The sequence below is a fragment of the Halichondria panicea genome, chromosome 17 (assembly GCF_963675165.1).
Source record: "Halichondria panicea chromosome 17, odHalPani1.1, whole genome shotgun sequence".
In the NCBI taxonomy this organism is placed as follows: domain Eukaryota; kingdom Metazoa; phylum Porifera; class Demospongiae; order Suberitida; family Halichondriidae; genus Halichondria; species Halichondria panicea.
In genome coordinates, this window is record NC_087393.1 from 626,046 (window position 1) to 651,010 (window position 24,965).

General features: G+C 42.2%; 7 protein-coding genes across 12 annotated transcripts; 6 read left to right on the plus strand and 1 right to left on the minus strand.

The window, feature by feature from the left end:
* On the minus strand, positions 1 to 24,910 carry LOC135351190 (copine-5-like). 4 transcript variants are annotated; one of them, XR_010399415.1, is made up of 14 exons: positions 24,585 to 24,910; positions 24,306 to 24,495; positions 23,877 to 23,989; positions 23,640 to 23,821; positions 23,278 to 23,340; positions 23,110 to 23,205; positions 22,884 to 22,962; positions 22,730 to 22,786; positions 18,701 to 18,874; positions 18,152 to 18,301; positions 17,813 to 17,923; positions 17,597 to 17,719; positions 224 to 335; positions 1 to 137 (listed from the first exon to the last, which is right to left on the minus strand). XR_010399415.1 is itself a non-coding variant. In XM_064550138.1 (14 exons), exons 1-14 carry the CDS (start codon positions 24,777 to 24,779, stop codon positions 16,983 to 16,985), a joined length of 1,728 nt encoding a protein of 575 aa, XP_064406208.1. In that variant the 5' UTR covers positions 24,780 to 24,910; the 3' UTR covers positions 16,914 to 16,982. The 4 variants fall into 4 exon arrangements, 2 of the variants coding, with proteins under 2 accessions (XP_064406208.1, XP_064406207.1); XM_064550138.1 differs by lacking the exons at positions 1 to 137; positions 224 to 335; positions 17,597 to 17,719; ... (1 more) ...; positions 18,152 to 18,301; positions 18,701 to 18,874 and adding exons at positions 16,914 to 17,065; positions 21,106 to 21,217; positions 21,525 to 21,647; ... (1 more) ...; positions 21,988 to 22,137; positions 22,419 to 22,592; XR_010399414.1 differs by lacking the exons at positions 1 to 137; positions 224 to 335 and adding exons at positions 16,920 to 17,065; positions 17,177 to 17,288.
* On the plus strand, positions 2,558 to 7,414 carry LOC135351208 (uncharacterized). 2 transcript variants are annotated; one of them, XM_064550162.1, is made up of 5 exons: positions 2,558 to 3,126; positions 3,423 to 3,515; positions 4,083 to 4,136; positions 4,455 to 4,497; positions 4,559 to 4,821. In XM_064550162.1, exons 1-5 carry the CDS (start codon positions 3,103 to 3,105, stop codon positions 4,717 to 4,719), a joined length of 375 nt encoding a protein of 124 aa, XP_064406232.1. In that variant the 5' UTR covers positions 2,558 to 3,102; the 3' UTR covers positions 4,720 to 4,821. The 2 variants fall into 2 exon arrangements, with proteins under 2 accessions (XP_064406232.1, XP_064406233.1); XM_064550163.1 differs by lacking the exon at positions 4,559 to 4,821 and adding an exon at positions 7,177 to 7,414 and having other exon boundaries at positions 2,559 to 3,126.
* LOC135351209 (uncharacterized) lies at positions 4,929 to 6,674 on the plus strand. Of its 2 annotated transcripts, none has more exons than XR_010399416.1 (6): positions 4,929 to 5,138; positions 5,187 to 5,243; positions 5,291 to 5,673; positions 5,730 to 5,888; positions 5,982 to 6,147; positions 6,210 to 6,494. XR_010399416.1 is itself a non-coding variant. In XM_064550164.1 (6 exons), exons 4-6 carry the CDS (start codon positions 5,856 to 5,858, stop codon positions 6,296 to 6,298), a joined length of 288 nt encoding a protein of 95 aa, XP_064406234.1. In that variant the 5' UTR covers positions 4,997 to 5,138; positions 5,187 to 5,243; positions 5,291 to 5,673; positions 5,730 to 5,855; the 3' UTR covers positions 6,299 to 6,674. The 2 variants fall into 2 exon arrangements, 1 of the variants encoding a protein (XP_064406234.1); XM_064550164.1 differs by having other exon boundaries at positions 4,997 to 5,138; positions 6,210 to 6,674.
* Positions 7,452 to 9,303, plus strand: LOC135351197 (uncharacterized protein PF3D7_1120000-like). The gene is made up of 6 exons (XM_064550145.1): positions 7,452 to 7,609; positions 7,763 to 7,969; positions 8,092 to 8,163; positions 8,209 to 8,370; positions 8,446 to 8,707; positions 8,882 to 9,303. The coding sequence occupies exons 1-6, from the start codon at positions 7,574 to 7,576 to the stop codon at positions 9,052 to 9,054; spliced, it is 912 nt and encodes a 303-aa protein (XP_064406215.1). The 5' UTR covers positions 7,452 to 7,573; the 3' UTR covers positions 9,055 to 9,303.
* LOC135351394 (golgin subfamily A member 6-like protein 7) lies at positions 9,357 to 11,112 on the plus strand. Its single transcript, XM_064550380.1, has 6 exons — positions 9,357 to 9,395; positions 9,473 to 9,628; positions 9,929 to 10,366; positions 10,417 to 10,593; positions 10,650 to 10,809; positions 10,926 to 11,112. Exons 1-6 carry the CDS (start codon positions 9,357 to 9,359, stop codon positions 11,030 to 11,032), a joined length of 1,077 nt encoding a protein of 358 aa, XP_064406450.1. The 3' UTR covers positions 11,033 to 11,112.
* LOC135351189 (uncharacterized) lies at positions 11,509 to 14,685 on the plus strand. The gene is made up of 4 exons (XM_064550136.1): positions 11,509 to 12,710; positions 13,263 to 13,333; positions 13,683 to 13,917; positions 14,085 to 14,685. Exons 1-4 carry the CDS (start codon positions 11,567 to 11,569, stop codon positions 14,375 to 14,377), a joined length of 1,743 nt encoding a protein of 580 aa, XP_064406206.1. The 5' UTR covers positions 11,509 to 11,566; the 3' UTR covers positions 14,378 to 14,685.
* Positions 19,442 to 20,704, plus strand: LOC135351200 (puff II/9-2 protein-like). The gene is made up of 6 exons (XM_064550150.1): positions 19,442 to 19,526; positions 19,576 to 19,722; positions 19,845 to 19,901; positions 19,951 to 20,234; positions 20,282 to 20,458; positions 20,519 to 20,704. The coding sequence occupies exons 4-6, from the start codon at positions 20,034 to 20,036 to the stop codon at positions 20,702 to 20,704; spliced, it is 564 nt and encodes a 187-aa protein (XP_064406220.1). The 5' UTR covers positions 19,442 to 19,526; positions 19,576 to 19,722; positions 19,845 to 19,901; positions 19,951 to 20,033.
* Positions 24,911 to 24,965: the final 55 nt, after the last annotated feature.

Below are 24,965 nucleotides of genomic sequence, written 5' to 3' on the forward strand. Positions count from 1 at the left end.
TCAGCTGACTGTCACATAAAAAATAAAAAAATTGAACAGTATTTAATAAAGTCTTTAAAGTGGGTATGGTGGTTGTCCAGCCGGAGCATCAGTAGGGTAGGGGGGCGTGGCTCCTACCGCTCCAGGGGGGGTGGGGTCTGTGGGGGGGGAGGAGAATAGTATCATTATAATGTAGCTTGTGTGCATACGGTACTGTACATGTACATGAACATATACAATGTACCTTGCAAGTTGACGCTGTGCCTGGTTCTGAGTGGTGGAGGGTTGGGTTTGAGTCCATTGGCCTTCATGAAGGAGGTCAACTGTCCCGGGATCTCAGCCAGTGTCTCACGAGCCTGTGTCAGGAGGGGGGGGGGTTAAAGCAAACATCCTAGACGGAACACATGATCAGTTCCCAGTGTAGCATTTCTATTACTGTTTTTATTACTATGGTGCCAATGCCCCCACTAAGACTACGGTAGTCCAAGTACGTATTGCTGATGGTTACCTGTACAGGGATAGAATATTTATTGTGGGGTGAAAAAATGACATACATACATACATACATACAGTATGCAAAAGGAGATTTTAAGTTAGCTGTAATTAATTACAGCGCCAGAAAAAATTAAATCCACTTCTGAGTGGCGCATCTTTTAGAACACCAAAAATTGCGTTCAGCCCAACTGGCGCCTAAATGATGGTGGCACTTACGTTCTACAGCTAGTATAGCTCAGTTCACTCTAGCTGCACCGTTTGAGCTGACTCGTAAACAACATTCATTGACTGTAGGCAGTAGCTATGGGTCTGTTCAGATGATTGTCTTGATGTCTCTAACCATAGATAATGTGCTCTATTATCTATGCTCTAACAAGCCTTTTTATAAGAACCAAAAAAATAATTACAGCAACGATAAGCTAGGCGCTTTTTTAGGGACTTGGCGCTTAAATTATGGTGGCGCTATAATTACATCAATTACGTAATCTATAGCTTGCTGCTCAGAAATTGCAACTAACCCTCACACATCAAACCGTTCTAGTTGAATGATCCCTCACCTTTTGCCAAACACTGGAGGATATCGAGATCCATCTCTGTGTGTTTCCAAGTAACGCTTTGCCACCAGAAAAGTTCTGAAAATCAGAAAAATGATAGTATAATGTTATGACAAGTTTACAGACCTTGAAAAACTTTCCACATCATCTTTCAACACTTGAGTTAGGTCAGTGCATGTATGTCTAGCCTAGCCTGCATGGCCCAGAGTACTAGTCTCATGAATCAGCCGCCGTTCTTTTGGAACCACAAGAACGGCGGCTGATTCATGAGACTACCAGAGTACATGCAGTCCGTTAATAATCGAGTCTGTTAATTCAAAGATATAGGAAGGGAAGGATTGGCAACGGTAGAAAATTTAAAGCTATCCGTGACACGCTTACGTCATTGGAATGCATCACTTTGCCTCTACTTTTGTTGCCTCCAAACTATGGCAATAAAAATAACAGAGAGAACAAGTCCTTATTAACTCTGAAAGAAGTCATTGATGACAGATGCAAGTTGACATCCCAAGAATCTGCCTCAAGTTAAATACTGAGAGCTAGGGATTGTCAAAGTCAACAAGAAAGAGAGAAGCTCAGAAACAACACAGACTTTAATACTTAGACAATCAATACTTAGACAATGCTTGTGTTCATGTCCATTCTCACATTTGATACAAGCTCTGGGCTTGTATGCACAAGAACTAGATAACATAGATAGACTGATAGTACTGTAGCCATTATCAATATTCTCTGTAACATGTTCTGTACGATATTTTATTAATAAGTATTCTGTGCCTGCATTCAGGATAGGATCACTGCAAACATCTGAGCCTTGGTTCTTACTAATCTCTACTTGTAAAACTCTAGCTACTAGCCAGCAACAGATTCACCTAGTTTTATGCTCTCAACTTGTTTCTTTATGGCGCTTACTTGCCACCAGTTGAATGTCGTCATTGGAATGCATTTTTAACGACTTCTGCTGCTGGGTCCAGGTATATTGTAGACACAGCCACTCAACCATCACTGGGAGGCACTGACAATGAACAAGTGAGTGGAGTAGCTGGTTGGAGAGTAGACTGCATGTCTACACATTCTGGCTTGGGCGGAGTCCAACCAACGCTTCGCTCATGGTTGGGTATCAGTACATGTAGCAGTTTTGTTCCCACTGCAAGAAATTTGCAGCCCAATCAGATTGCTGCGTTCAAGTGGGAAACCTTACAGCTCAATTTAGCTGACAAGGCGAGCTGGGACACTGTATTTCTCTGGAGAATGCAGAAACAGCTCCTGCTGGATATCTAGGCTACTAGAAAAGAAGCATAGTCTATCTTAGCATCTATGAATGAAGCTTGAACAGTATGTATTAATTAATTAAAAGGACTTGTCTTTGTTTTAAGTTTTGTTGTGCTACCAATAAGATTAGATCATTAGTTTGGACAAAACCTGTGTTATGTATGCCTTCTTTGGTCTTCGAAAAGCTTCTCAGAAGCCTTGGGGTAGTCTTATAGCTGGCTGTACCTCTCCTTGTGCTAGATGTCTAAAAAGTTTATTTTTGCCTGTACTAAATCTTATATTACAGGCTACAGTATTCTTCTACTTTCTCTAAGAGTCTGAGGTCTTTCTTGAATTCCAAAACAACTATAGCTAGATCCAGTCAGCTAGAATAGCCATCCAAATAGTTAATTGATTTCTTTATATCGCACCCCTGAGCCATGCGGTTGTCAGCCACTTAAAGATTAAACAATATTCATACTCTGTCTCAAGTACCGGTGGAACAAAACTGCTATGTGTACTGATACCCAACCCAGAGCGCAGCGTTGGTTGGACTCCGCCCAACTAGCTTGCTACATGCAAATGACAATAGCTTCATTAATTGTACTTTTAAAATTTATACCCTCCTCTAGACCTATCTAGTTGTTGTACAACTTTGTACAACTTATACTCATCTCCTTTGTAGTTGATATTAATGTACTTAATTTTACCCCCTTCTCCTCTTTAGTTGCTACGGCAGCCATTTATTAATAACTCAAATCAGCCGAGTGAGCAGCTCCTAGGAGGGGAGGTGTCACCACAAGAACAGGACGAAGACAAGGCAATGGGGCAGGAGATGGTTGTCACTGTAAGTACTCTGTGTTGGCTGAAACTGTTCTACATGAGCCAGACTGCAGGGCAGGGAGGCTTAGGGAGTTTTACAGTTGTAGTGATTCTTCCTATTGCTTGTTTGGAGCCTCACAGTTCACAATGTACAGTACTAGCTGGTACATGTACCTACAATACTTACCTACCTGTATTGATGCCTGTGTCTGAAACAATATCCTTTATAATTATAGTCTATGTGAAGAATCACTGCATGTGTCTAAGCTTTCAATGTCCTATGTATTGCTCAATCATTGCGCTCCCTCCCCACCCATCCAGCCAATCCCTGCGACTGGGGACACTAGTGAGAGCCAGTCGTACAGTAGTGCAGAGTCACAGCGGCTGGTACAAGGTTACAGCAGCAAGGAGAGTGTAAGTTGGTACTACCATAGCTATGGGATTCATGGGCTAGCATGTGACCTGTGTCTGGATGCTGATAAACATGTTGATACCACAAAATTGTGCTGAAGGAACATAGTAAATGTTTGCTGACTATGTTGCTGGTTTATCAACACCTGCGTGTGATGCAGTCACTCAGTACACACTCTCCAGCACAGTCAGTACAGTAGCCGTGTACGTATGTTTAATTTAATTCATAATTTCAGTCTGGCGTTTGCAGTACACACACACGTGTCATGTGACACACATTGTGCAGTATTCATTTGTTATAGTGTACATGCTCAGTGGTCAACCCTCTCCCAAGCAATAGGAGTACTTTATATTATGTACACTTCTTTATCTATCCCCTGTAGAGGCCAGTCAGTAAGGACCGGGTACTGTTACAACTTTCAGACCTTGTACTCTGTTAATATTGTCATAACAGTAGCCCTTGTGTGTGCATGTGCAGCATCATTGTTATACAAAGTATGTCTAGTTTTAGAATAGTGCCTAGCTTGTGCAGCCACTCTATAATTGCTTGCACACTGTGTACACACACAGGTTGAGAAGCTGGAGGTGGTAGTCAAGAAACTACAGGAAGAGCTCAAGAAACAGGTGTGTGTGTGTGTGTGTGTGTGTGTGTGTGTGTGTGTGTGTGTGTGTGCGTGCGTGCGTGCGTGCGTGCGTGCGTGCGTGCGTGCGTGCGTGCGTGCGTGCGTGCGTGCGTGCGTGCGTGCATGTGTGTGTGCGTGTGTGTGTGCGTGCCTCTCTGGTACAGTATCTCAATCATTGCATAATTATTATTGTTTGTATTGTCTCTGTACAGAATAACTCGACAGCTGAGGCTGTTGATAGATTGGTTAGGAGTCATCTGAGTTATTATTGCCCTTAGATAATACTGTCCCTCACTCAATGTCATGCAACCCATTACAGACGGATTTTATACAAGAGCTGAGACAAGATAACCATATTCCAGGTAAGCATTATCACTATAATTATGTAAATTCCGTTCCCTAACCATCCCTCTCCCCCTGTAGCCACTCAGAGTGATCCAGGCCCCCTCTCCCCCACCGAGACCGAGTGCACATTCTCGTTCCTAAGTGGAGAGGCTAACCCCCAACACGACGAAACCATCCGGTTTGTCCCCAGTCCCACTTGGCCACCATCACAGCTAGAGCACCAGAACTCTGTAGACTAGCTAGCGCTAACTATACGAAACATTTCTTTCTTCAATCATGTTATAATTATTATTGCCCATAAATTCTTATTTACTTTTCTAATTATGTGAAGACCCTTGTCACTGAGTAAGATTATAATTTAAAACTTCATTAGTATTAAATTTTATATTAGCACTCCGATTATTTATTTGTAGATATATGGTCTGAGCTGCGCGTACCTACAGAGAGTATGGGGATGTATGATCAGATCCATATCATATCCCTGCAGGCTGGCCCTGATGCAGATGAAGGTCAAGGTCAGATCAACCTTGCATCCTTGCCTCACGCTCCAACTCAGGAAGAAAATGCTGGTGGTGACGCTAGTACTTGTCTGATCCCAAGCGCTTCTTTGCCGATTGTGGCTGGAGCTTCAGTCTATGTAAAAGAACGTAATTGTGAGGTATGTCTCCCTTATATCTTGGCATCGTATGACTACCATTATTTGTAGGAGTTGAGGACGGAAGCGAATGAGCTGCGTAATAGAGCTAAAGCTGCTGAACAACAGGTTGGATGTAATGCATTATGGGACATGTGATTGATTAATTTTTTCAGATGGAAAAAAAATTGGGAGAAAAAGACGAAATTAGTTCAGAAAACAGAAAAGTTGTTCAAAGTAACCGAGGAGCGTAATGAGGTTACAAAGGAGAATGCTAAGTTGTCTCAAACTGTTGAGGAGCTGGAAAACAAAGCAGATGACCTTAAAAAGCAACTAGCTGAGGACTTTGAAAAGAAGCTGGCAAAGAAAACAGGACTTTGAAAAGCAACTAGCTGACAGTAAAAAGGAATTTGAGCAACAGTTGTCTAAAGAAGCCAAACAGGCTAAGCAGCAGCAAGCACGGAAAGACGAGAAGCTCAGAGCAACTACTCACGAGTTGGAGACATGCAAAGAACAGTTAGAGGAAATTAAGGAGCAACTTACTGGTGCTCGTGAAAAGGTGTGTATTTGCATTTTCTTATCATAATATAATTATTATAATTTATTATTTAACAGGAGGAAAAGCTCGAGTCTGTAATTACTGTCCTGAAGAAACAAGTGGAAGAGCTGACAGCTGAGAGGGAGGCTCTTAAAGAAACCGTAGCTGACTTAAATAAGCACGTTAATAGTTTGAATCAACAAATGGGTGACATCGAAACTAAAGTCCAGGAGAAGGTACAGGTGTAAGTACTGTATGATTATAATAAAATTGCTTTGAATCTCTTGTATGTAATAATAATAAATTTTTCTCTCTGAATGTATGCGTAGTGTGTCCAGAAAGAAGACTTGGAAAAAATGAAGAAGGAGATGGACCGCAATAAGGGGGAGATGGTGGAGGAGCTGGATCGTCGTAAGGAGGAACAGATAAAGATGAAGGGCGCATTGGACCAGCTCCAAGAACTAGTACAGCTTGCCTTGTCTGGTAAAAGTAAAAGTAAGTCTTCACAACCAATCCCTAAGGCTTACAAGTTATAGATACATGTACTCCTTTCACAGTTATTGCAAAAGACACTAAGCCATCAAGCACTTCAAGCACCCCGCCATCCAATCCCTCTCCTCCCCCTCCAGAAAACCAAACAGTGTAACATTTTGTTTATTAGTAGCTTTATTTTTGTACGTAAACCAACTTTTTAATTATTTTTAATACAGAACTTTGTACAGGTAATGCATCAACTAATTAAAGTGCTGCACAGTAAATAAAAATTCTGGGGTGTATATTAATAAAAAGTTTCTCTAAAGTGGATAAGGTGGTTGTCCAGCCGGAGCATCAGTGGGGTAGAAAGGCGTGGCTCAGGGGGGCTGGGTCTGTGGGGGGAGGAAGAGTATCATTATCATGTACGCTTCAAGCTGTGTACAAACAGTTCAGAAACATCATCATTGATCGTACAGGTATCGACCAGAACTGAATTGGAGGGCAAGCTAAAGATGAGCACAGAGCAAGTGAAGCAGAAAGAAAACAAAGTATGTCTAGTTTTAGAATAGTGCCTAGCTTGTGCAGCCACTCTATAATTGCTTGCACACTGTGTACACACACAGGTTGAGGAGCTCGAGGTGGTAGTCAAGAAACTCAAGAAAGAGAAATAGGTTTGCCTGTGTGTGTGTGTGTACCTGTGCGTGCGTGTGTGTGTGTACCTGTGTGTGTGTACCTGTGTGTGTGTGTGTGTGTGTGTGTGTGTGTGTGTGTGTGTGCGTGCGTGTGTGTGTGTACCTGTGTGCGTGTGCGTGTTTGGTGTGTTAGCTCCATGGTACAGCATGTATTGTTTTGTCTCTGTACAGAATAACTCGACAGCTGAAGCTGTTGATAGATTGGTTAAGAGTCATGTGAGTTATTGCCCTAGCTAATGTCCCTCACTCAATGCCATTATAGACTGATCTTACAAGAGCTGAGACAAGATAACCATATTCCATATTCATCACTATTGTGTACATTCCGTTCTCTAACCACCCCTCTCCCCCTGTGTAGCCACTCAGAGTGATCCAGACCCATCTCACCCACTGAGTACAAATTCTCATTCCTAAGTGGCGAGGCCCACCCCCCTGACCCCCAACACGACAGAACCATTCGTTTCGTCCCCAGTCCCACGTTGTCACCATCACAGCTAGAGCACCAGAACTCTGTAGACTAGCTATTAACTTTTTTCAATCATGTCCTGCATTGCCCATAATTATGTATTATTAATTAATTTTTCTTCTTCCTGTCTATTATTAAAGATGATGTCAAAGATGTGTAATGCTGTGATGTCATGCAAATACATAAACACGTACACGGAAACAGTAAATTTTTTGACTACTATAGACTCTATGTACTGTGTATGTGTATTAACTAGCTAGCTACAATGGCCAGGTAGCGCTGAATACACATGTCGGAATTCAATAGTGGTAGCTCCTATGCCCAGGTACGTAAACATGACACTGCTATTGCATTCTATCATAGATTATATTTTATATTTTAATAAGCTTGCATGCTACTTGTTGGAAGCTACATGTACATGTATAGGTCTATATGTATGCCCCAGTGTGGCCTCAATAGGTATTCCATGTTTCTCTAGTCTGGTCCGGGACCAGGGGATGAACTTGATGCTATTGACCTCGGAGACGTGCCCAGTACTACACTGCCAACCCAAGTGAGCGACCGTGACCAGCAGGATACGCATACGGACATTGTATTTCCTCATCATCAACTACCCTATCGTATGCTCAATAGAGGAGAAGCATCTTTTCACACGTATACGGGGACACAAGACAGCAAGTGTGAGGTACGCACGTAATGCTAATGAGAATGGGTTGGGTTAGGTTGTGGGTTCCTCACCATTTGAGTGTAGAGTTGGTCTCTCTGTGTTTGTTTAGCTTTAGCAACATCTTATGTGTTTCTATATAGGAAGTTAAGGAGCAAATCAGAGAAGAGCTGAGGGAAGAGCTGAGGGTTAAAATTGAATCGCTCAAGCAGAACGTATGTTGTATTTCCACTTTAAATTACATTGAGTGTGTGTTCTAGACAATGGTTGACTTACAAGAAAAGGATGAACAGCTAAAGATGGTGATACAGGAGAGAGACATGGCAAAGAAAGAGTTGGAGCTGGCCAAAGAGAAGGAACTGGCAGATAAAGAAGTACTACTCAAAGCAAAGGACAAGGAATTGGAAGAAAAAGATCGAAAGGTACTAATTAATGGTAGAACACTTTGTCAGCAGCTAATATTGACAGTTTACCTGAATATTTGCACACATAATTAGATAAAGGAATTGACACAACTAACAGAAACACAAGCGGCCCAAATAAGAGACCTGAACACAGAGAAGCAACTTCTACAGAAGACCATTGATGAGATGAATGCCCAGATGCGCGTTTTGAACGAGAATGTCACCAACGTACAGAATCAAGGCTCCACACTTGAAGCTGGTCTACAGCAGTGTGTCCAACAGGAGCAGTTTCAAAATTTCCTTGATAAAGAGCTTGAGAAACGCATGAGGACAGTATTTGCTGAAATGGTGAACGGTGAGTGCAGGACATTATAATTATAGTAGCTTCTTTGCATTTGGTACTTATGTCCCTGTTTAAGCAGTTACGCGTTTACACGTATACTTAAACTTAGTGAATTAATGGATAATAATGTCTTTGTGTGTTGTATTATTATTATGTGACAGCGTGTTTGATCTTCCCCACATGCAGTACCCTCTGCGACAGTTCAAGAATCTGCGAGTGCTGCTTCAAAGCTCCAAGGTGACTACAAGAATATCTCTCCAGTGACCAGCCACACCCCCTCTCCCTCGAGATCCCCTGTCAATGTCCCCACACCTCCGCCCACACCTCCCACTAGCACTGGACAAGATGAAACCAATTAATGTGCCAGTCTCCACGCACTTGTGTTCTCGTTATTTTGTATACATGTACAATCTCTAGACTTTGTATGATATTCATATTAACACTCAGTCATTTGATTTATATAATTTATACTCTCTTTTTTACACTGTTATGATTTTCAATTACAATGCACCTGTTAATCGTTTCCTGTTCCTGTCAAAATTAATTGGTGTGAATTACTTGTCAATGAGTAATAAAAATTATTTAGCATTTTTGTTGTGTTTATATAATTATATGAGAAGCTTGTTTATGTCGACGTCCTAGCTGCGCTACAGGTCTGAGCATGGCCACTGCTGGAGAGCCAGACTATGTATATGTTCAGGTAGATCTAAGTGTAGCTTCTCCATGTATCAATGTACTGTACGGTATGATCAGAGTGTCCCACACATGTACACTCAGGCTGGCCATGATGAAGTCCTGGGTCAGATCAACGATGCATCCGAGCCTCACGCCCCAATTGAGGAGGAAAATGCTGTTGGTAATTGTGTCATCCCAAGCAACTCTTCGCGGATTATAGTTGGAGATTCAGTCTATGTAAATGAACGTGATTGCAAGGTATGTCTTCTATCCTTATATCTTGGCCTCCTATCATTTTCTTGACTACCATTATTTATAGGAATTGAGGGCGGAAGTGAATGAACTGCGTAGTAGAGCTGAAGCTGCTGAACAACAGGTTGGATGTAATGCAAGCAATATGGGACATGTGGTTAATTATACTTTTCCAGATTGAAAAAGAGCGGGGCAAAAAAGACGAGCAATTACTTCAGAAAACAGAAAAGTTGCGCGAAGTTACTAAGAAGCTTGAAAAGACAAAAAATGAGTACGAATCATCTGCCGGGGTTTTCCTTATGTTGAAAACTACAGAGATTAAAAGATTGGAGAGTGAACATCAAAAGCGACTTGATAAGGTTACAATTGGCTGAGGTGTCTCAAACTCTTGAGCAGAAACTAGCATTGAAAGACGAAGTTCATGCGCAGGAACTGGCATTGAAGGAAGAGGACCTTGAGAAGAAATTAAGTGAGAAAACACAACATCTTGAAACTCAACTCTCTGAAAAAGAGCATGATCTTGAAAAGCGATTGATTGAGAAAGAAGAGGACCTTGAGAAGAAACTAACGAAACTAGCCGAGAGTAAAAGAGAATTTGAGCAACAACTGTCTGACGAAGCCGAACAGACTAAGCAGCAGCAGGCACAGAAGGACGAGGAGCTCAGAGAGGCTACACACGAGTTGGAGACATGTAAAGAGCAGCTAGAGGAAAAGGAGAAACAACTTGTTGATGCTCGTTCAAAGGTGTGAATTTTATGTCACAATTTTTTTATTTACAATTACTATTTTAATAGGAGGAACAGCTGGAGTCTGAAAATGCTGACCTGAAGGATCAAGTGAAAGTGCTCACAGAAGAAAAAGAGGCTCTTGAAAAAACCGTAGAGGAGTTGGGTAAAGAGGTTAGAGTCTTAAATCAACAAATGGGTGAGCTCAAAGCTAAAAACAAGGAACTCCAGGAGAAGATGGATAAGGTACGTACGATGTAGGTACATAAACGTCACGTGTGTACTTGATCTCTCTGATATAGTGTGCCCAGAAAGAAGAATTGGATAAAACTATTCAAAGAATTCAGAGGAATGAGGAGCAGAACCGGGAGGAGAATGCACGCATTACAAAGGAGCTGATACAGGCTAAGGACAATGTGGAACTTATGCTAAAACTTCTACAGCCTGCCCTGTCTGGTAGTTGTAAGTCTTCATACATGTATCTATTCTATCAGCTAGGCCAGATATTCCACAATAGATCATACACACCTACATTCAGGAGACTGAAAAATACTTTACTGTACATGTACTTTTCTCAGTGATCGCCAAGCTGCCAGAACTCCAAAAGACTATGACCAAGTCTTCAAACACTTCATACAGTCCACCAGCCGACCGCTCCCCTCCTCCAGAAAATCAAACATTGTAACATTTTTATGATTAGCTTATAATAATTATGTTTGAGCAAAATTGTAGTTTTATTTTTTTATTTCAATGTGCACTGTAAAATACTATGATCATGTGGCATTGTGTTCATGCTGTTCACCAAATTATGTTAAATTAATTGGCGTGAATTTATGAAATTGTACAATTAAAAATAACACGTAAACTGATGTACATTCATAAAAATCTTGGGTTAATAAAGCTGGCTTTTGAATTATGAATATCATTATGCAACTGAAAATCTGCAGTCAGTCCAATGAGTCCCCTTGTTGTTATGGACAACTGTAAATGCTGTCCAGAACATTAATTTTGAAGTGAAGGTGTCAGCCTTCTCTGACGCCGTTCCAGTGGGTCTTATCCAGAGGAGGTACGACACGCGTGCCTCAGTCTTATCGGGGTTTTGCTATCACAGTCATGTGAGGTTAATGAATACAATTTCTATTATGTGTTTTGGTCACCCTCCCACATAATTTTTGAATCATCACATGAGTTTCAAAGATTTATAGATAACATATTCAAGATGGCTACTGGTGGAGTTGAAATATCGGACACAAGACACCATGGAAGTCCGGAACACAATGCCCTCATTGAATCACATTGCGTTCTTGTTAACTCCATATCACAATCACCAAAAGAAATTGCTGATATTTTGGTTCCACTCCGTGTACTCTCACAAAATGATAAGGCTGATATTAGAAGTGACGGACTGAATGACGTAGAGAAAGCCAGAAAGATTGTGAAGATTTTAACAGACAAAGTGAAATTAGACCCTTCTTTCTATCACATTCTTATCGCTAATCTAACGAAAAATCAACCATGGATGAAATCGTGCTTGAAAAAAGTGAGTGAAAACTTCGATAATGCCAAACATGCAGAACCTACATGTAGTCACTCTGAAATAGATTCTGAAAATGTATGTACAGTTCCAAAACAACCTGTTGGCCTGTACACATACTTAGAATCTGTGGTAAATCCCAGTGAGAAATTCGAAGAAGACCAATTGGAAAAAGACACTAAAGATATGAAGAATAACTTTGCTTCTCTTGAAGCGTGTGTACTCAGTGCCTTGATAGAGGATGGGGTGACCCCACGTGCTCTCATATCTTATTTACAACGCTTAGAGGCTGTCGAATCTGATATGATTAAAGCAAAAAGCATATTATACTTTGATGAGAACTTCATCAAAACAGCAAAAGAGGATTGTTTAGTTGTACATGACGTTTTCGATATGATTAGAGACTATTATTCTTGGGTCAACTATGGACTGCTTGAGGGTATAATAGATACTTTTCTGGATAGGAATGAAGTAATACGAAACAAACAAAGATTATATGAAGATCAGTACAAAAAATATTGCAAAGGGAGAGTTTGTAAAATCCCAAGAAATCGATTCTTGAAACGTTTAAGTAGTCGACATCGAAGCACTGAATTTGTTTTCAAAATTGACGGCAAGTGGAACGAAATACGAATGGAGAGGATAGAAACAATTCGAGACAGAATAAATATGGTTTTTAAATTTAAACCCCATACGCTCAGTCTCAAAACAGTACAAAAAGGATGTGTGGAAGTCACATTTGAAATTCCTGAGCATGTTGCAGATGTGGTGCTACCATTGACAGAAGAACAGGTCCAAATACTCAAGCAACATTCCATTACGCTCATTGGTAAGTTTCTTTTTTAGAAATAAGGCATATAATTATTATACTGAACCTCTTCGATCTACATGTATGACTAAGTTAACCTCGCAGTCGTCAGGCTTATATGCATTGCCTTGTAAGTGATGGTGGAAATGTTCGAGCTTCATAAAATTATTCTACGTTCAAACTATCCTGAGCTGTACGAATAATTATAATTGGGAAGTTTGTACGAACATTTGCACTAACGAAAATTACCTGCTACATAATTATGATAGATTATGTTAAAGTAAATAACTTCGCTTCTTCTTATATTCCTGAATTCTCTCAGGCCGGGTCATCTTCCATTGCATTTGCCTTAAGCTTTCTTATACATCTCTCAGAGAAGCAGCTTTTCTGGGATAAAATTATTTGTTGACAGGAAATGCACTTGTATATGTCCTGCTTTTCTAATTTACGTGCACTGTAAAATAACGGCAAGTCCAGCAACTGCCGTTATTAAGAGTGATCTGTACTTTTAGTCACGATTGTGGTGGACATAATTTTTGTATGCAGCTATATGTTAAAGTATTAATTTCGCAGATGGATGTGTATCACACTTTATTGGAGGTACAGCCACTCAACCATCACTGGGAGGCACTGACAATGAACAAGTGAGTGGAGTAGCTGGTTGGAGAGTAGAGTGCATGTCTACACATACTGGCTTGCTAAATGTACAGCTGTGCATGCACTCATAAAAAAATTACCGTATAGTGCGAAATTTCTGAGGCACTTATATTTCGTGGAATGGCCTCTAAAAGCATTTCGTTGCACAATGTTCGTAGAATGACTGCTTACCGGAAGCCACGCCTTTCATCTTTGCAGCGTTATAGCAGATAATTCTAATTAAAAAACAATTTTTGTGTAGGATTGCTAACCCACGAAATCTGCGAAAATTAAGCCCCTCGAAAATTTCGTGTTATATGGTAGCTTGTACTAACTTGTACCCCTTCTCCCTTTTAGTTGCTACGGCAGCGATTCATTGACTCAAAACAGCAGAGCGAGCAGCTCCTAGGAGAGATGTCAGAACAGAACACGTGTATACTAGCTACCATAGTATCCAGTTACTCTACACGTATGTCCCCCTTCCTCTTGTGTGAAAGATATCGAAGAGACAGACAAGAAGCTGATGGACAAGAAGCTGACGGACAAGAAGCTGACGGACAAGAAGCTAACATCAGAGCAAATAATCCTATGGGTAAGTTTTGTATTAAAAACAGTACTATATAGCTAGTAGGCACATACATCACACGTGTGACACACGGACGCACGCACGCACGCACGCACACACACACACACACACACACACACACACACACACACACACACACACACACACACACACACACACACACACACACGCAGATAACGTTCGGTGTGCAATATGCCAGGACGTCTGGTATCAGCCTGTCACTTTAAAAGGATGTGGGCACACATTCTGCCGACGTTGCATCTTACAGACAATGCAACAGCGCTTGATGTGTCCTGATTGCAGGGTAGTTATCAATGAACTACCAATGCTTTACAACGCTCCAGCCGTTCGGTTGATTGATGCTTACTTTCAGCAAAACCCAGAGGTAAAGCGACAAGAATACGAAGAAATCAGCGATGAAGACTTTGGTAGTCAATATGAGATACTCGTGGAATCTAAAGGTTAAGAGTATACCGTAGACTAACACTGGGACCCTTGACATGTTCTTTATTTAGTGAATATAGTGATATTTGAGATGGTAGTATAATAGTTCAATACACTGTGTGTTAGTCACAGTATGAAGATTACTTATCATCTGACTATATACCACGTGGTAGTGTGTGTGTGTGTGTGTGTGTGTGTGTGTGTGTGTGCGTGCGTGGTGCGTGTGCGTGTGCGTGTGTGTTGGAGGGGTTGAAACAAAAAAAATAAATTGTGAGAAACTGCCTTATCTGACCGTAGAATTGGGTAACCACCTCTCCTATTTTCATTAAATATTGCTTATAAAAATTGACAAATGGTTGCAGGAATAACTCTTACTGTAGTTAATTAGCTGTCTATACTGGTACTACGTAGGCTTCTTTTATATAATTATTCAAACATCATAGAAAAACATACAGACACAAACCACAAACAGAAAAGAAAAGGCAAACAGAGCCCGCCTTGAGAGCCAAGAATGATGGGTTAAAGAGTCTTTCACGGTGCACCAACACTCCCCATTCATCTGTTGCATCCAGAAACACATACAACTAGCACACTGAATAAGCTATTCACTTGGGGCCATGCTGAATAATTATTGTATAAGCTATTTACATTTGAGGTAGATGCTGACATAAATTATAGGACTTATCTTAGACTTGATATTGGCTGCTGCAGTACTTCAACTTAGCTTGCATGGCTGTGTACATTTTGTGTAAACTAAATCTGACCTTGAGGGAGGCTTAGGTACTGTTTTGTGGTGGTAGTATCTGATAATGGGGATGGGTCTATGTGGCAAGCACAAAACAATCATTAGAAAATGCTTGTAGTAATACTGCAATCTGATAGGTCACTGAGAGGTCCATTATTTCACTTATGGACCTGAGGTCTTCTAAGCAGGTCTATTATACTGATTATGCCTCTACAGGCAAGATGATGTCAAGATTAACTTGTATGGAACATGGCAACATCACACAGTTTATGTTGAAGTCATAGTAACGATGATACAGTGCATCATTAAAAATTAATTTTTTTTTAATTAAGTTTTGCGTTCTGCAGTGCCGCTTTGCAGCTTTTATCTCTCTCTTGCAGCTACAATAGCTAGTGCTCTAGTGCAGAGCTAACTACTATGACAATAGCAACTTTTTATTTGCAATGCGTGATTCTCAAGAAACAGAAACTGCCTTCATCAATGTGAGTTTTTTTATGTAGACTAGCCAGAGTAAAGCTTTAACGTTGCTTGAGGCTTGTAGAAACTCTTGGTTTCAGAGTCTTCTTTGTGTTAATATAGCCTAGCTTGCTTAGCACTATTCTAAACCAGTTATAAATTATATAGTTTGTTCAGTCAATATCCATTCTTGCTTTGCTTTTTCCAGTTGGGAATGGGCAAGGGGGGCCAGGAAGTATCAAAAACACTTTAGCAGTCGCTTGACACTTTCTATTGAGTTTTTTAAGGTTCCATGCCGGTCCAGTCTGCTCTATACTCCCTCCACTCCACCACAGAGCTTCATTCTTCTTCTTGTAGTGTTGCAGTCAGTTCTAGCATAGTTCTAGGTTCTTTTTACTTGTCTGTTCTTTCCAGTATCTTCAAGAAGCGTTTCACAAGCTTTACTAAGTTTTTTCATTGTTTTGAAGCCGTATTCTTATCTTTTTCTGTCAACTGGTGTCTGTACGTCTCTCACAGCTCTCCAGCTCGTCCAGCTCGCACAAATTCAATTTCTGTTGCTACGCACCAAACCTGGCTTTTTATAACCACGCCTCGCGCATGCGCAATGAAGTCCAAGTTAGATAGACCACACCCACTCGTAGAATATGCGTCTTAGTAACCACCTTGGTTACGGTTAGATTCCCTCGGCTTTGCGCCTCGGGCTAACCGCAACCGCGGAGGTTACATAGACGCATATTCTACTCTTAGGTGTAGTCTATCCTATACTTAGCACTAGGCATTATTTTGTCATTGGAGAAAATGAAGGAGGAGATGGACCGCAATAAGGAGGAGATGGCGGAGGAGCTGGATCGTCGCTGTAAGGAGGAAATGGGTAGCTATAAGGAGGAGATGGACCGCAATAAGGAGGAGATGGCGGAGGAGCTGGATTGTCGCTGTAAGGAGGAAATGGGTAGCTATAAGGAGGAGATGGAGCGCTATAAGGAGGAGCAGATAGAGACTAAGGGCGCGTTGGATCGTTTGCTACAACAACTAAAGCCTGTCTTGTCTAGTTCTAGTAAGTCTTCACAACCAGTCCCTAAAGTTACACGACATTTTGATACGTGTACTTCTTTCACAGATTTTGCCAAGCACTCAGTAATTCAAAAGACACCTAAACCAGTCAAGCTCTTCGAAGACCTCACCATCCAATCGCTCCAAAACACCACCACCCCCTCCAGAAAACTAAACAATGACATTTTTATATATATAGATCTACATGTATATACATAATTATATTGGTTGTTTATTTTTGTCTGTAAATACCAACTTTTTATAGAAATGTGCAGATCATCAAAACTATGAATTAAAGTGCTGTACAATTATGCAATTAAAAAAATAACAGAAGCTGGACACCCATAAAAATTTGGAGGTGATACTAATAAAGTCTTTAAAGTGGGTAGGGTGGTTGTCCAGCCGGAGCATCAGTGGGGTAGGGGGGCGTGGCTCCTACCGCTCCAGGGGGGGTGGGGTCTGTGGGGGAAATAGTATCATTATAATGTAGCTTCAAGTTGTGTGCATATAGTACTGGTACTGTACATGCATGTACATGTATGCACAAATACACGCACATATACAATGTACCTTGTAAGTTGACGCTGTGCCTGGTTCTGAGTGGTGGAGGGTTGGGTTTGAGTCCATTGGCCTTCATGAAGGAGGTCAACTGTCCTGGGATCTCAGCCAGTGTCTCACGAGCCTGTGTCAGGAGAGGGGGTGGGTCAAAGCTAACATCCTAGACTAGGCTGCTACACTTAAAAGCATTCCTCAGTGTATGTACTATAGTATAAGCCCATAAATTTATGAGCTCCTGGTATAAGCCAGGGACAATGACCTGCATGCTCAGTAGAGGAGCTATATAGCTATCTATTCTACTCAACTGGAACTCACATATATTATTCTAGCTCATTGCTAGTAGCTCAGGTAATTCCCTTACGAAAGGCTACCACTAAGGCTCCACACATGACCCCTACCCCACTCCACCCACTCACATATCTGCCCACTCACCAGTGAGAAGTCTGCACCTCCTTTGCTCTTAAACTGTCATAGTGGTACAAACTGAACAATGTCCCTGGTCATCTTCTCACCATACTTGTTAGCTAGGGGATTATCGTCAGCATCCAGTACTTCCTGAGTGAGTGGGTGGACAGTGAAGCCATACGCAATACACACACACACACACACCACAATACACACATACTGCACACACACACACACACACACCATCTTGGTGAAGTCGGCTCCGCCCACTCCCACTATCACGATGGAGAGAGGTAGTTTGGAAGCGGCCACAATACGGTCAGTGGTCCGTGACATGTCCGAGATCTCACCATCCTACACAAGGGGAGGGGGGACATACGTGTAGAGTAGCTGGGTACTATGGTAGCTAGTATACACATGTTCTGTTTCTAGCCTACCGTGATTCATGAGACAGTAGCTATAGTACTAGCTGGGTGGGTACTATGATAGCCTTGCTAGCCCCTACCGTGATTCATGAGACAGTAGCTATAGTACTAGCTGGGTGGGTACTATGATAGCCTTGGTAGCCTTGCTAGCCCCTACCGTGATGACGAGGAGGATGTTGTAGCTCTGAGAGTCCTGGGTGATAGAGTCCTGACAGCTCTCAATTATCTTGTCCAGGAATGTAGAGAAATTGGTCGGCCCGTACAGTTGCACCTGACTCAGTGTGTAGTGGTAGGCATCCAGGATACCCTGTGTGGGTGTGTGGGGGGGAGTGTGTGTGGGGGTGTGTGTGGGGAGTGTGTGTGTGTGGGGGGGGTGGAGTGTGTGTGTGGGGGGGAGTGTGTGTGTGTGTGTGTGGGGGGGGGGGAGTGTGTGTGTGTGTGTGTGGGGGGGGGAGTGTGTGTGTTAACTAGGTACACCTAGGAGGGGGGAGCAGTGGAAATGAAATGCTCTTAGCACTAAAAACAGTCAGAATACACACATGCACACACACACACACACACACACACACACACACACACACACACACACACACACACACACACACACACACACACACACACACACACACACACACACACACACACACACACACACACACACACACACACACACACACACACTACACACACACACACACACACGCACCTGCACTCCATACACCTCTGGTTTCTGAAAGTTGGAGTTGAGAGGGAAGCAATGCGAGACGTCACCATTTGGAGGTAATCTCCCACCAAAACCAAATGCTGGTATGAGCTGGTCACTGTCATACGGGGCCAACACACTCGCCACACTCTTGATGGCCTGCACATACTCATTGTCCTGTGTGTGTGTGGGGGGGGGGTCACACAGAGTTAGTGGGAACAGTTACAGAGAATTGGTTATTTCAACCCAAAGTTCTGGTACTAAAAAAAGCCTTGTTTTTGGTTTAAACTCAATGGGTTAATTTCATTGTCACACTCACTGAGTATAAGGATTGTTGTAGTGAAGAGACGAGGACTCTTGTGGGACGCCTGTGAGATATATAATTATGTGTAAACTAGTGGGTAAAGATCCTTAACCCAACAGGAGATCAACAGATTAGATTCCACTAACCACTCCACCATAGATAGTAAAGGAAACTATCTATGCTAACTTACTTAGTCAGCAGACAAAACACGGTGAAATATGAAAATAGTGCAATTTTTCAAATATCAATAGTATTGCATGAGAATATTCATAGACTATAATATCACACATTTATACAGATAAAAGGCTAACTAAGCTATCTATCCAGTCCATTTCTTGATGTGGCCTTTCCCTGCAGAAATAGAGCAGTCTAAACACGAGACAAAATTTGTGCAATAATTGAAAACACACAACTGCACTGTCAATCTGATTTTCTGTTCCTGGTTCTAATTATGTGAATTATGTAAAATTAATCACACACTTAGGCTATAGAGTCATGGCCACTGCTGCTGGAGACCATGTTCAGGTATTATTTCTTTCTGCCAATAGCTAGAGTATATCCTCATGCACTGCAGGCTGGCCCTGAAGTCCAAGTAGTACTAGGTCAGATCAACCTTGAAACTGAGCCTCAGCCCTCAACCCAGGAGGAAAATGAAAACGTTAACAGTTCTCTGGTTGGAAGCTACCCTTTGCCGGATGTGGCTGGGACTTCACTCTATAAGGTATGTCTTGTATCCTTATATACTTGGCATCAATCATTATTATTATGCCTCGAGGCATAGCCGCACAAGGGATACGGTAAAAGCTGACTGTGTGTGTGTGTGTGTCTATCTGTGTTTTTTAGGAGATGAGAACCGAAATGAATGAACTTCGTATTAGAGCTGAAGCTGCTGAACAACAGGTTGGATGTGAAGCATTATGGGACTTGTGAATTTAATATACTTTTTCAGGTGAAAAAAGTGCTAGGGGAAAAGAAGAGCAATTAGTCCAGAAAACAGAAAAGTTGCGCCAAGTAACAAAGGAGAAAGCTGAGATGTCTCAAATTGTTAAGACGCTGGAAAACAAAGCAGATGACCTTAAAAAGCAACTAGCTGACAGTAAAAGGGAATTGTCTGAAGAAGTCGAACAGGCTAAGCAGAAGGACGAGAAGCTCAGAGAAGCTACACACGAGTTGGAGACATACAGAGAACAGATAGAAGAATTTAAAAAGCAACTTACTGGTGCTAGTGAAGAGGTGTGGATTTGCATTTTCTCATCATAATTATACATATTTTTTAACAGGAGAAACATCTCAAGTCTGTAATTGCTGACCTGAAGAAACAAGTGGAAGATCTGACAGCCGAGAAGGAGGTTCTTGAAAAGAAAATTGCTGAGTTACATGAACAGGTTGATAGCTTAAAACAACAAATGGATAACCTCGAAACTCAAAACAAGAAAGTCCAAGAGAAGATGGATGAGGTACGGTGTAAGTATTTCACATCTCTTGCATGTAAATTCCTCTCTCTCACGTACACGTAGTGTGTCCAAAAAGAAGACTTGGATAAAATGCAAGAGGATATGAAGAAGGAAATGGCGGAGGAGCTGGATCGTCGCTGTAAAAAAGAGCAGATAGAGATGCAAGACAAGTTCAACCTGTTGCTAAAACAACTAGAGCCTGTCTTGTCTGGTAATAGGCCTTTACAACAATTACAGGACATTTTATAATTTGCAAACCAACTTTTTGTATAATTTTTATAGCTATATAACAGTAAAAATTGTCATAAACATTTTTTGCAGACATAATACTGTAACCACCATAAAAAATAACACATGAAGCTGACATAAAAATTTTGGGGTGATCTTAATCGTTTTTATAATCGTAAAGTCTCTCTAAAGTGGGTAGGGTGGTTGTCCAGCCGGTGCATCAGTGGGGTAGGGGGGCGTGGCTCCTACCACTCCAGGGGGGGTGGGGTCTGTGGGGGGGAGGAAGAGTATCGTTATTATACATAGCTTCAAGTTGTGTACAAAACCAAAATGCTTAACTGAATGCCATTAGTAAGTGCTACTATATATACGTACTGGTACTGGACACATGTATGATGTATCTGTGTACATGTACAATGTACCTTGCAAGTTGACGCTGTGCCTGGTTCTGAGTGGTGGAGGGTTGGGTTTGAGTCCATTGGCCTTCATAAAGGAGGTCAACTGTCCCGGGATCTCAGCCAGTGTCTCACGAGCCTGTGTCAGGAGAGGGGGGTGGGTCAAAGCTAACATCCTAGTACTAGGCTACTACACTTAAAAGCATTCCTCAGTGTATGTACTATAGTATAAGCCCATAAATGTATGAGCTCCTGGTATAAGCCAGGGACATTGACCTGCATGCTCAGTAGAGGAGCTATAGCTATATATTCTACTCAACTGGAACTCACATATATTATTCTAGCTGATTGCTAGTAGCTCAGGTAATTCCCTTACGAAAGGCTACCACTAAGGCTCCACACATGACCCCACCCCACCCCACCCACTCATATATCCGCCCACTCACCAGTGAGAAGTCTGCACCTCCTTTGCTCTTAAACTGTCGTAGTGGTACAAACTGAACAATGTCCCGGGTCATCTTCTCACCATACTTGTTAGCTAGGGGATTATCGTCAGCATCCAGTACTTCCTGAGTGAGTGGGTGGAGGGACAGTGAAGCCATACATAATACACAATACACACACACACACACACACACCATCTTGGTGAAGTCGGCCCCGCCCACTCCCACTATCACGATGGAGAGAGGTAGTTTGGAAGCGGCCACAATCCGGTCAGTGGTCCGTGACATGTCCGAGATCTCACCATCCTACACAATGGGGAGGGGGGACATACGTGTAGAATAACTGGATGCTATGGTAGCTAGTATACACGTGTTCTGTTTCTATCCTACCGTGATTCATGAGACTATGTTTAGAATAGCTATAGTATTAGCTGGGGGGTACTGTGGTAGCCTTGCTAGCCCCTACCGTGATGACGAGGAGGATGTTGTAGCTCTGAGAGTCCTGGGTGATAGAGTCCTGACAGCTCTCAATTATCTTGTCCAGGAATGTAGAGAAATTGGTCGGCCCGTACAGTTGCACCTGACTCAGTGTGTAGTGGTAGGCATCCAGGATACCCTGTGTGGGTGTGTGTGGGGGTGTGTGTGGGGGGGAGTGTGTGTGTGGTGAGGGAATATGTGTGTGGGGGTGTGTGTGGGGGGAGTGTGTGTGGGGGGGAGTATGTGTGTGGGGGTGTGTGTGGGGGGGAGTGTGTGTGTGTGGGTGTGTGTGGGGGGGGAGTGTGTGTGTTAACTAGGTACACCTAGGAGGGGGGAGCAGTGGAAATGAAATGCTCTTAGCACTAAAAACAGTCAGAATACACACGTGCACACACACACACACACTACACACACACGTACCTGCACTCCGTACACCTCTGGTTTTTGAAAGTTGGAGTTGAGAGGGAAGCAATGCGAGACGTCACCATTTGGAGGTAATCTCCCACCAAAACCAAATGCTGGTATGAGCTGGTCACTGTCGTACGGGGCCAACACACTCGCCACACTCTTGATGGCCTGCACATACTCATTGTCCTGTGTGTGTGTGGGGGGGTGGGGTCACACAGAGTTAGTGGGAACGATTACAGAGAATTGGTTATTTCAATCCAAAGTTCTGGTACTAAAAAAAGCCTTGTTTTTGGTTTAAACTCAATGGTCATTGTCACACTCACTGAGTAAGGATTGTTGTAGTGAAGAGACGAGGACTCTTGTGGGTTGCCATTGGACGCCTGTGAGATATATAATTATGTGTAAACTAGGCTACTAATAAGTACAGCAATGCACAGTGACATGTTGTTAGCACGTACACATGATTGTGTATCTTACAGTGAAATCAACGGCCATCTGCATATTAATCTGACATCCTCCTCTAACAAAGTCCATGAAACTGTACTCTGGAGTAGCCCTGTAAGGAACAGTGGATTATCACATGACAAGTGCTTGTACAAGGTGTGCCATGGCTCTAACTGTTCAAGCAAAATTGTTTGGGTAAAGATCCTTAACCCAACAAGAGATAAACAGATTATATTCTACTAACCATAGTGCTCATTACCTCACAACTTTGAAATTTAGTGTCCCAGAGCTTGTGTACTTTTTCTTTTTCTTTTTTTCCTCATTCATGACAGCTAGATTGTACACTTGGCCCCCTCTGAAGAAAGCAATCAACATACGTACAATAATATATAGCAAGACTCTAAAGCAAGGCACAGATTTGTCTAACCTTTCAGGGCATATCTCCCTAAGAGTGGCAGTGCACGAACCAATGTAGTCATGATCACCTGACCTGAGATGACACAGAGCAAAATATATAAAAAGAAAAAACAGAAATGCTTACTCTAATTCTAAAGTGTGCAAAACCAAATTATGGTACGTCCCACTCACTGTGTACACTAGCTGTTATGTCTGTACTGTACTGGTTGACATACTTCTAATAAGGTTTGCATTTCAAGTGGAGTAACGAAACTAACGCAAATGACACAATAATTGAGGTCAATCCTCTGCTAATCGCTGTATTGTAACATTACACGCCATGCTCTCTAGTCTCTGTGAGACCACCACCTCTCATAATTATAATCCACTAACTTGTTCCAGTCCCAGACAGTGAACTTGATGACCCTGTCCCAGTCACCACTGCATAGTCTCTGAATGGACATGGAGAATGATGGCCAAATTGGATCCAGAGTCTTGAGCTTGGGCTCTGATCTGTACACCTCAGTGAATGTACCACCTTCTTGGGACTTGGCTATCTCAAAGAATGGGTCCGACTGAATGGAAGGAGGTTAGTACATGTAGTTGAGTTTCATATTGTTCTCTCCTCACCTTTCCAAAGAAGTCTTTCTTGTCTAGTTTGGTAGCTGTGAGATGCATTTCAATGTTGAACTTTGAGTCCTGTACCTCCTCCACACGAATAACTATCTTACCACGAGTTGCACCTGACGTGTGTGTGTGTGTGTGTGTGTGTGTGTGTGTGTGTGTGTGTGTGTGTGTGTGTGTGTGTGCGTGCGTGCGTGTGTGTGTGCGAGATATACTCATATCTGGCTATAAATAAAAGGTACAGAAACCACTACTGAAACACAATCTCACAATGAATGGTGGGCAAACACATACACTGCAATAAATACATTAATTACTGTACAGGTCTACATTGTATGCGATCACTTCCAGGATAATAGGGCCTCAGTGCAAAAAAACACCCCAAAGTGGAGAGTGCAAAGGTGACATGAGCTAATATGCCATTATTAAGCATACCCTTTGCCCTGAGGGTTCTCTTGTACTCCTGACCAGCTGTCACAATGTCAGCCAGTGTACACTCCAACTGCCCGATGAGGTCATGCTTGCTAGTGTCCTCGAGATGCTTCTTGTCGTCTATGTCGTACACAACAAACTTGAGCTTCTGAATCTCCTCAAATTGGTAGTTCATCAAAATCGTCTTGGCAAACTAAATAGTTTGAAATCCCCGATAATGAAGTATACAGCACTTTATATAGACACCTATGTTAGTGCCAGTTTACAATACACACAAAACACCTTTGGATTGAGGTTGTTGTCAATGACTTCAGTTTTGTCCATCAAGACCCAAGTGTCGCCATTGCTGCTGGCCTGATAGATGAACACAGCTGGGTCACTCTTGGAGAAGTGGTCAAGATCCTTCAGATTCTCACAAGAGAGGGAGAGCTCCACCTTGGAGAAAACTTCCCTTGGAGCAAAGGATTGTGCGGCCATTGGTCTCACTGCTATCAATTGTATTCCCTAGTGTATTACTTCTTACAACTCTAGCTAGCTAGCTTTGTCTACAGTACAGAATCTGCAGAATGTGAGCTCAGCTCTAAAATGGGTGTGTCTGTATGCAGGTAAAGATCGTCATAGAGCTGATTTCTCAGGTCAGAGTTTAGGCATGGTTTAGGGGGA

Bases quoted from the DNA above. Each gene is read 5' to 3' on its own strand.
- LOC135351208 (XM_064550162.1), top strand. From the start codon at position 3,103: ATGGGGCAGGAGATGGTTGTCACT. The intron at 3,127-3,422 runs GTAAGTACTCTG...CCACCCATCCAG, and splicing joins GGCAGGAGATGGTTGTCACT to CCAATCCCTGCGACTGGGGA. The intron at 3,516-4,082 runs GTAAGTTGGTAC...GTACACACACAG, and splicing joins GTTACAGCAGCAAGGAGAGT to GTTGAGAAGCTGGAGGTGGT.
- LOC135351209 (XM_064550164.1), top strand. From the start codon at position 5,856: ATGGGTGACATCGAAACTAAAGTCCAGGAGAAG. The intron at 5,889-5,981 runs GTACAGGTGTAA...ATGTATGCGTAG, and splicing joins AAACTAAAGTCCAGGAGAAG to TGTGTCCAGAAAGAAGACTT. The intron at 6,148-6,209 runs GTAAGTCTTCAC...CTCCTTTCACAG, and splicing joins CTTGTCTGGTAAAAGTAAAA to TTATTGCAAAAGACACTAAG.
- LOC135351197 (XM_064550145.1), top strand. From the start codon at position 7,574: ATGTCGGAATTCAATAGTGGTAGCTCCTATGCCCAG. The intron at 7,610-7,762 runs GTACGTAAACAT...ATGTTTCTCTAG, and splicing joins GTGGTAGCTCCTATGCCCAG to TCTGGTCCGGGACCAGGGGA. The intron at 7,970-8,091 runs GTACGCACGTAA...GTTTCTATATAG, and splicing joins CACAAGACAGCAAGTGTGAG to GAAGTTAAGGAGCAAATCAG.
- LOC135351394 (XM_064550380.1), top strand. From the start codon at position 9,357: ATGGCCACTGCTGGAGAGCCAGACTATGTATATGTTCAG. The intron at 9,629-9,928 runs GTATGTCTTCTA...TCCTTATGTTGA, and splicing joins TAAATGAACGTGATTGCAAG to AAACTACAGAGATTAAAAGA. The intron at 10,810-10,925 runs GTAAGTCTTCAT...TACTTTTCTCAG, and splicing joins GCCTGCCCTGTCTGGTAGTT to TGATCGCCAAGCTGCCAGAA.
- LOC135351189 (XM_064550136.1), top strand. From the start codon at position 11,567: ATGGCTACTGGTGGAGTTGAAATATCGGACACAAGACACCATGGAAGT. The intron at 12,711-13,262 runs GTAAGTTTCTTT...TTAATTTCGCAG, and splicing joins ACATTCCATTACGCTCATTG to ATGGATGTGTATCACACTTT. The intron at 13,334-13,682 runs GTGAGTGGAGTA...TCTCCCTTTTAG, and splicing joins GAGGCACTGACAATGAACAA to TTGCTACGGCAGCGATTCAT.
- LOC135351200 (XM_064550150.1), top strand. From the start codon at position 20,034: ATGTCTCAAATTGTTAAGACGCTGGAAAACAAAGCAGATGACCTTAAA. The intron at 20,235-20,281 runs GTGTGGATTTGC...ATTTTTTAACAG, and splicing joins TTACTGGTGCTAGTGAAGAG to GAGAAACATCTCAAGTCTGT. The intron at 20,459-20,518 runs GTACGGTGTAAG...ACGTACACGTAG, and splicing joins TCCAAGAGAAGATGGATGAG to TGTGTCCAAAAAGAAGACTT.
- LOC135351190 (XM_064550138.1), bottom strand. From the start codon at position 24,779: ATGGCCGCACAATCCTTTGCTCCAAGGGAAGTTTTCTCCAAGGTGGAG. The intron at 21,828-21,987 runs GTAGGGGCTAGC...CCCATTGTGTAG, and splicing joins ACATCCTCCTCGTCATCACG to GATGGTGAGATCTCGGACAT. The intron at 21,648-21,716 runs GTGTGTGTGTGT...CCACTCACTCAG, and splicing joins GGGCCGACTTCACCAAGATG to GAAGTACTGGATGCTGACGA.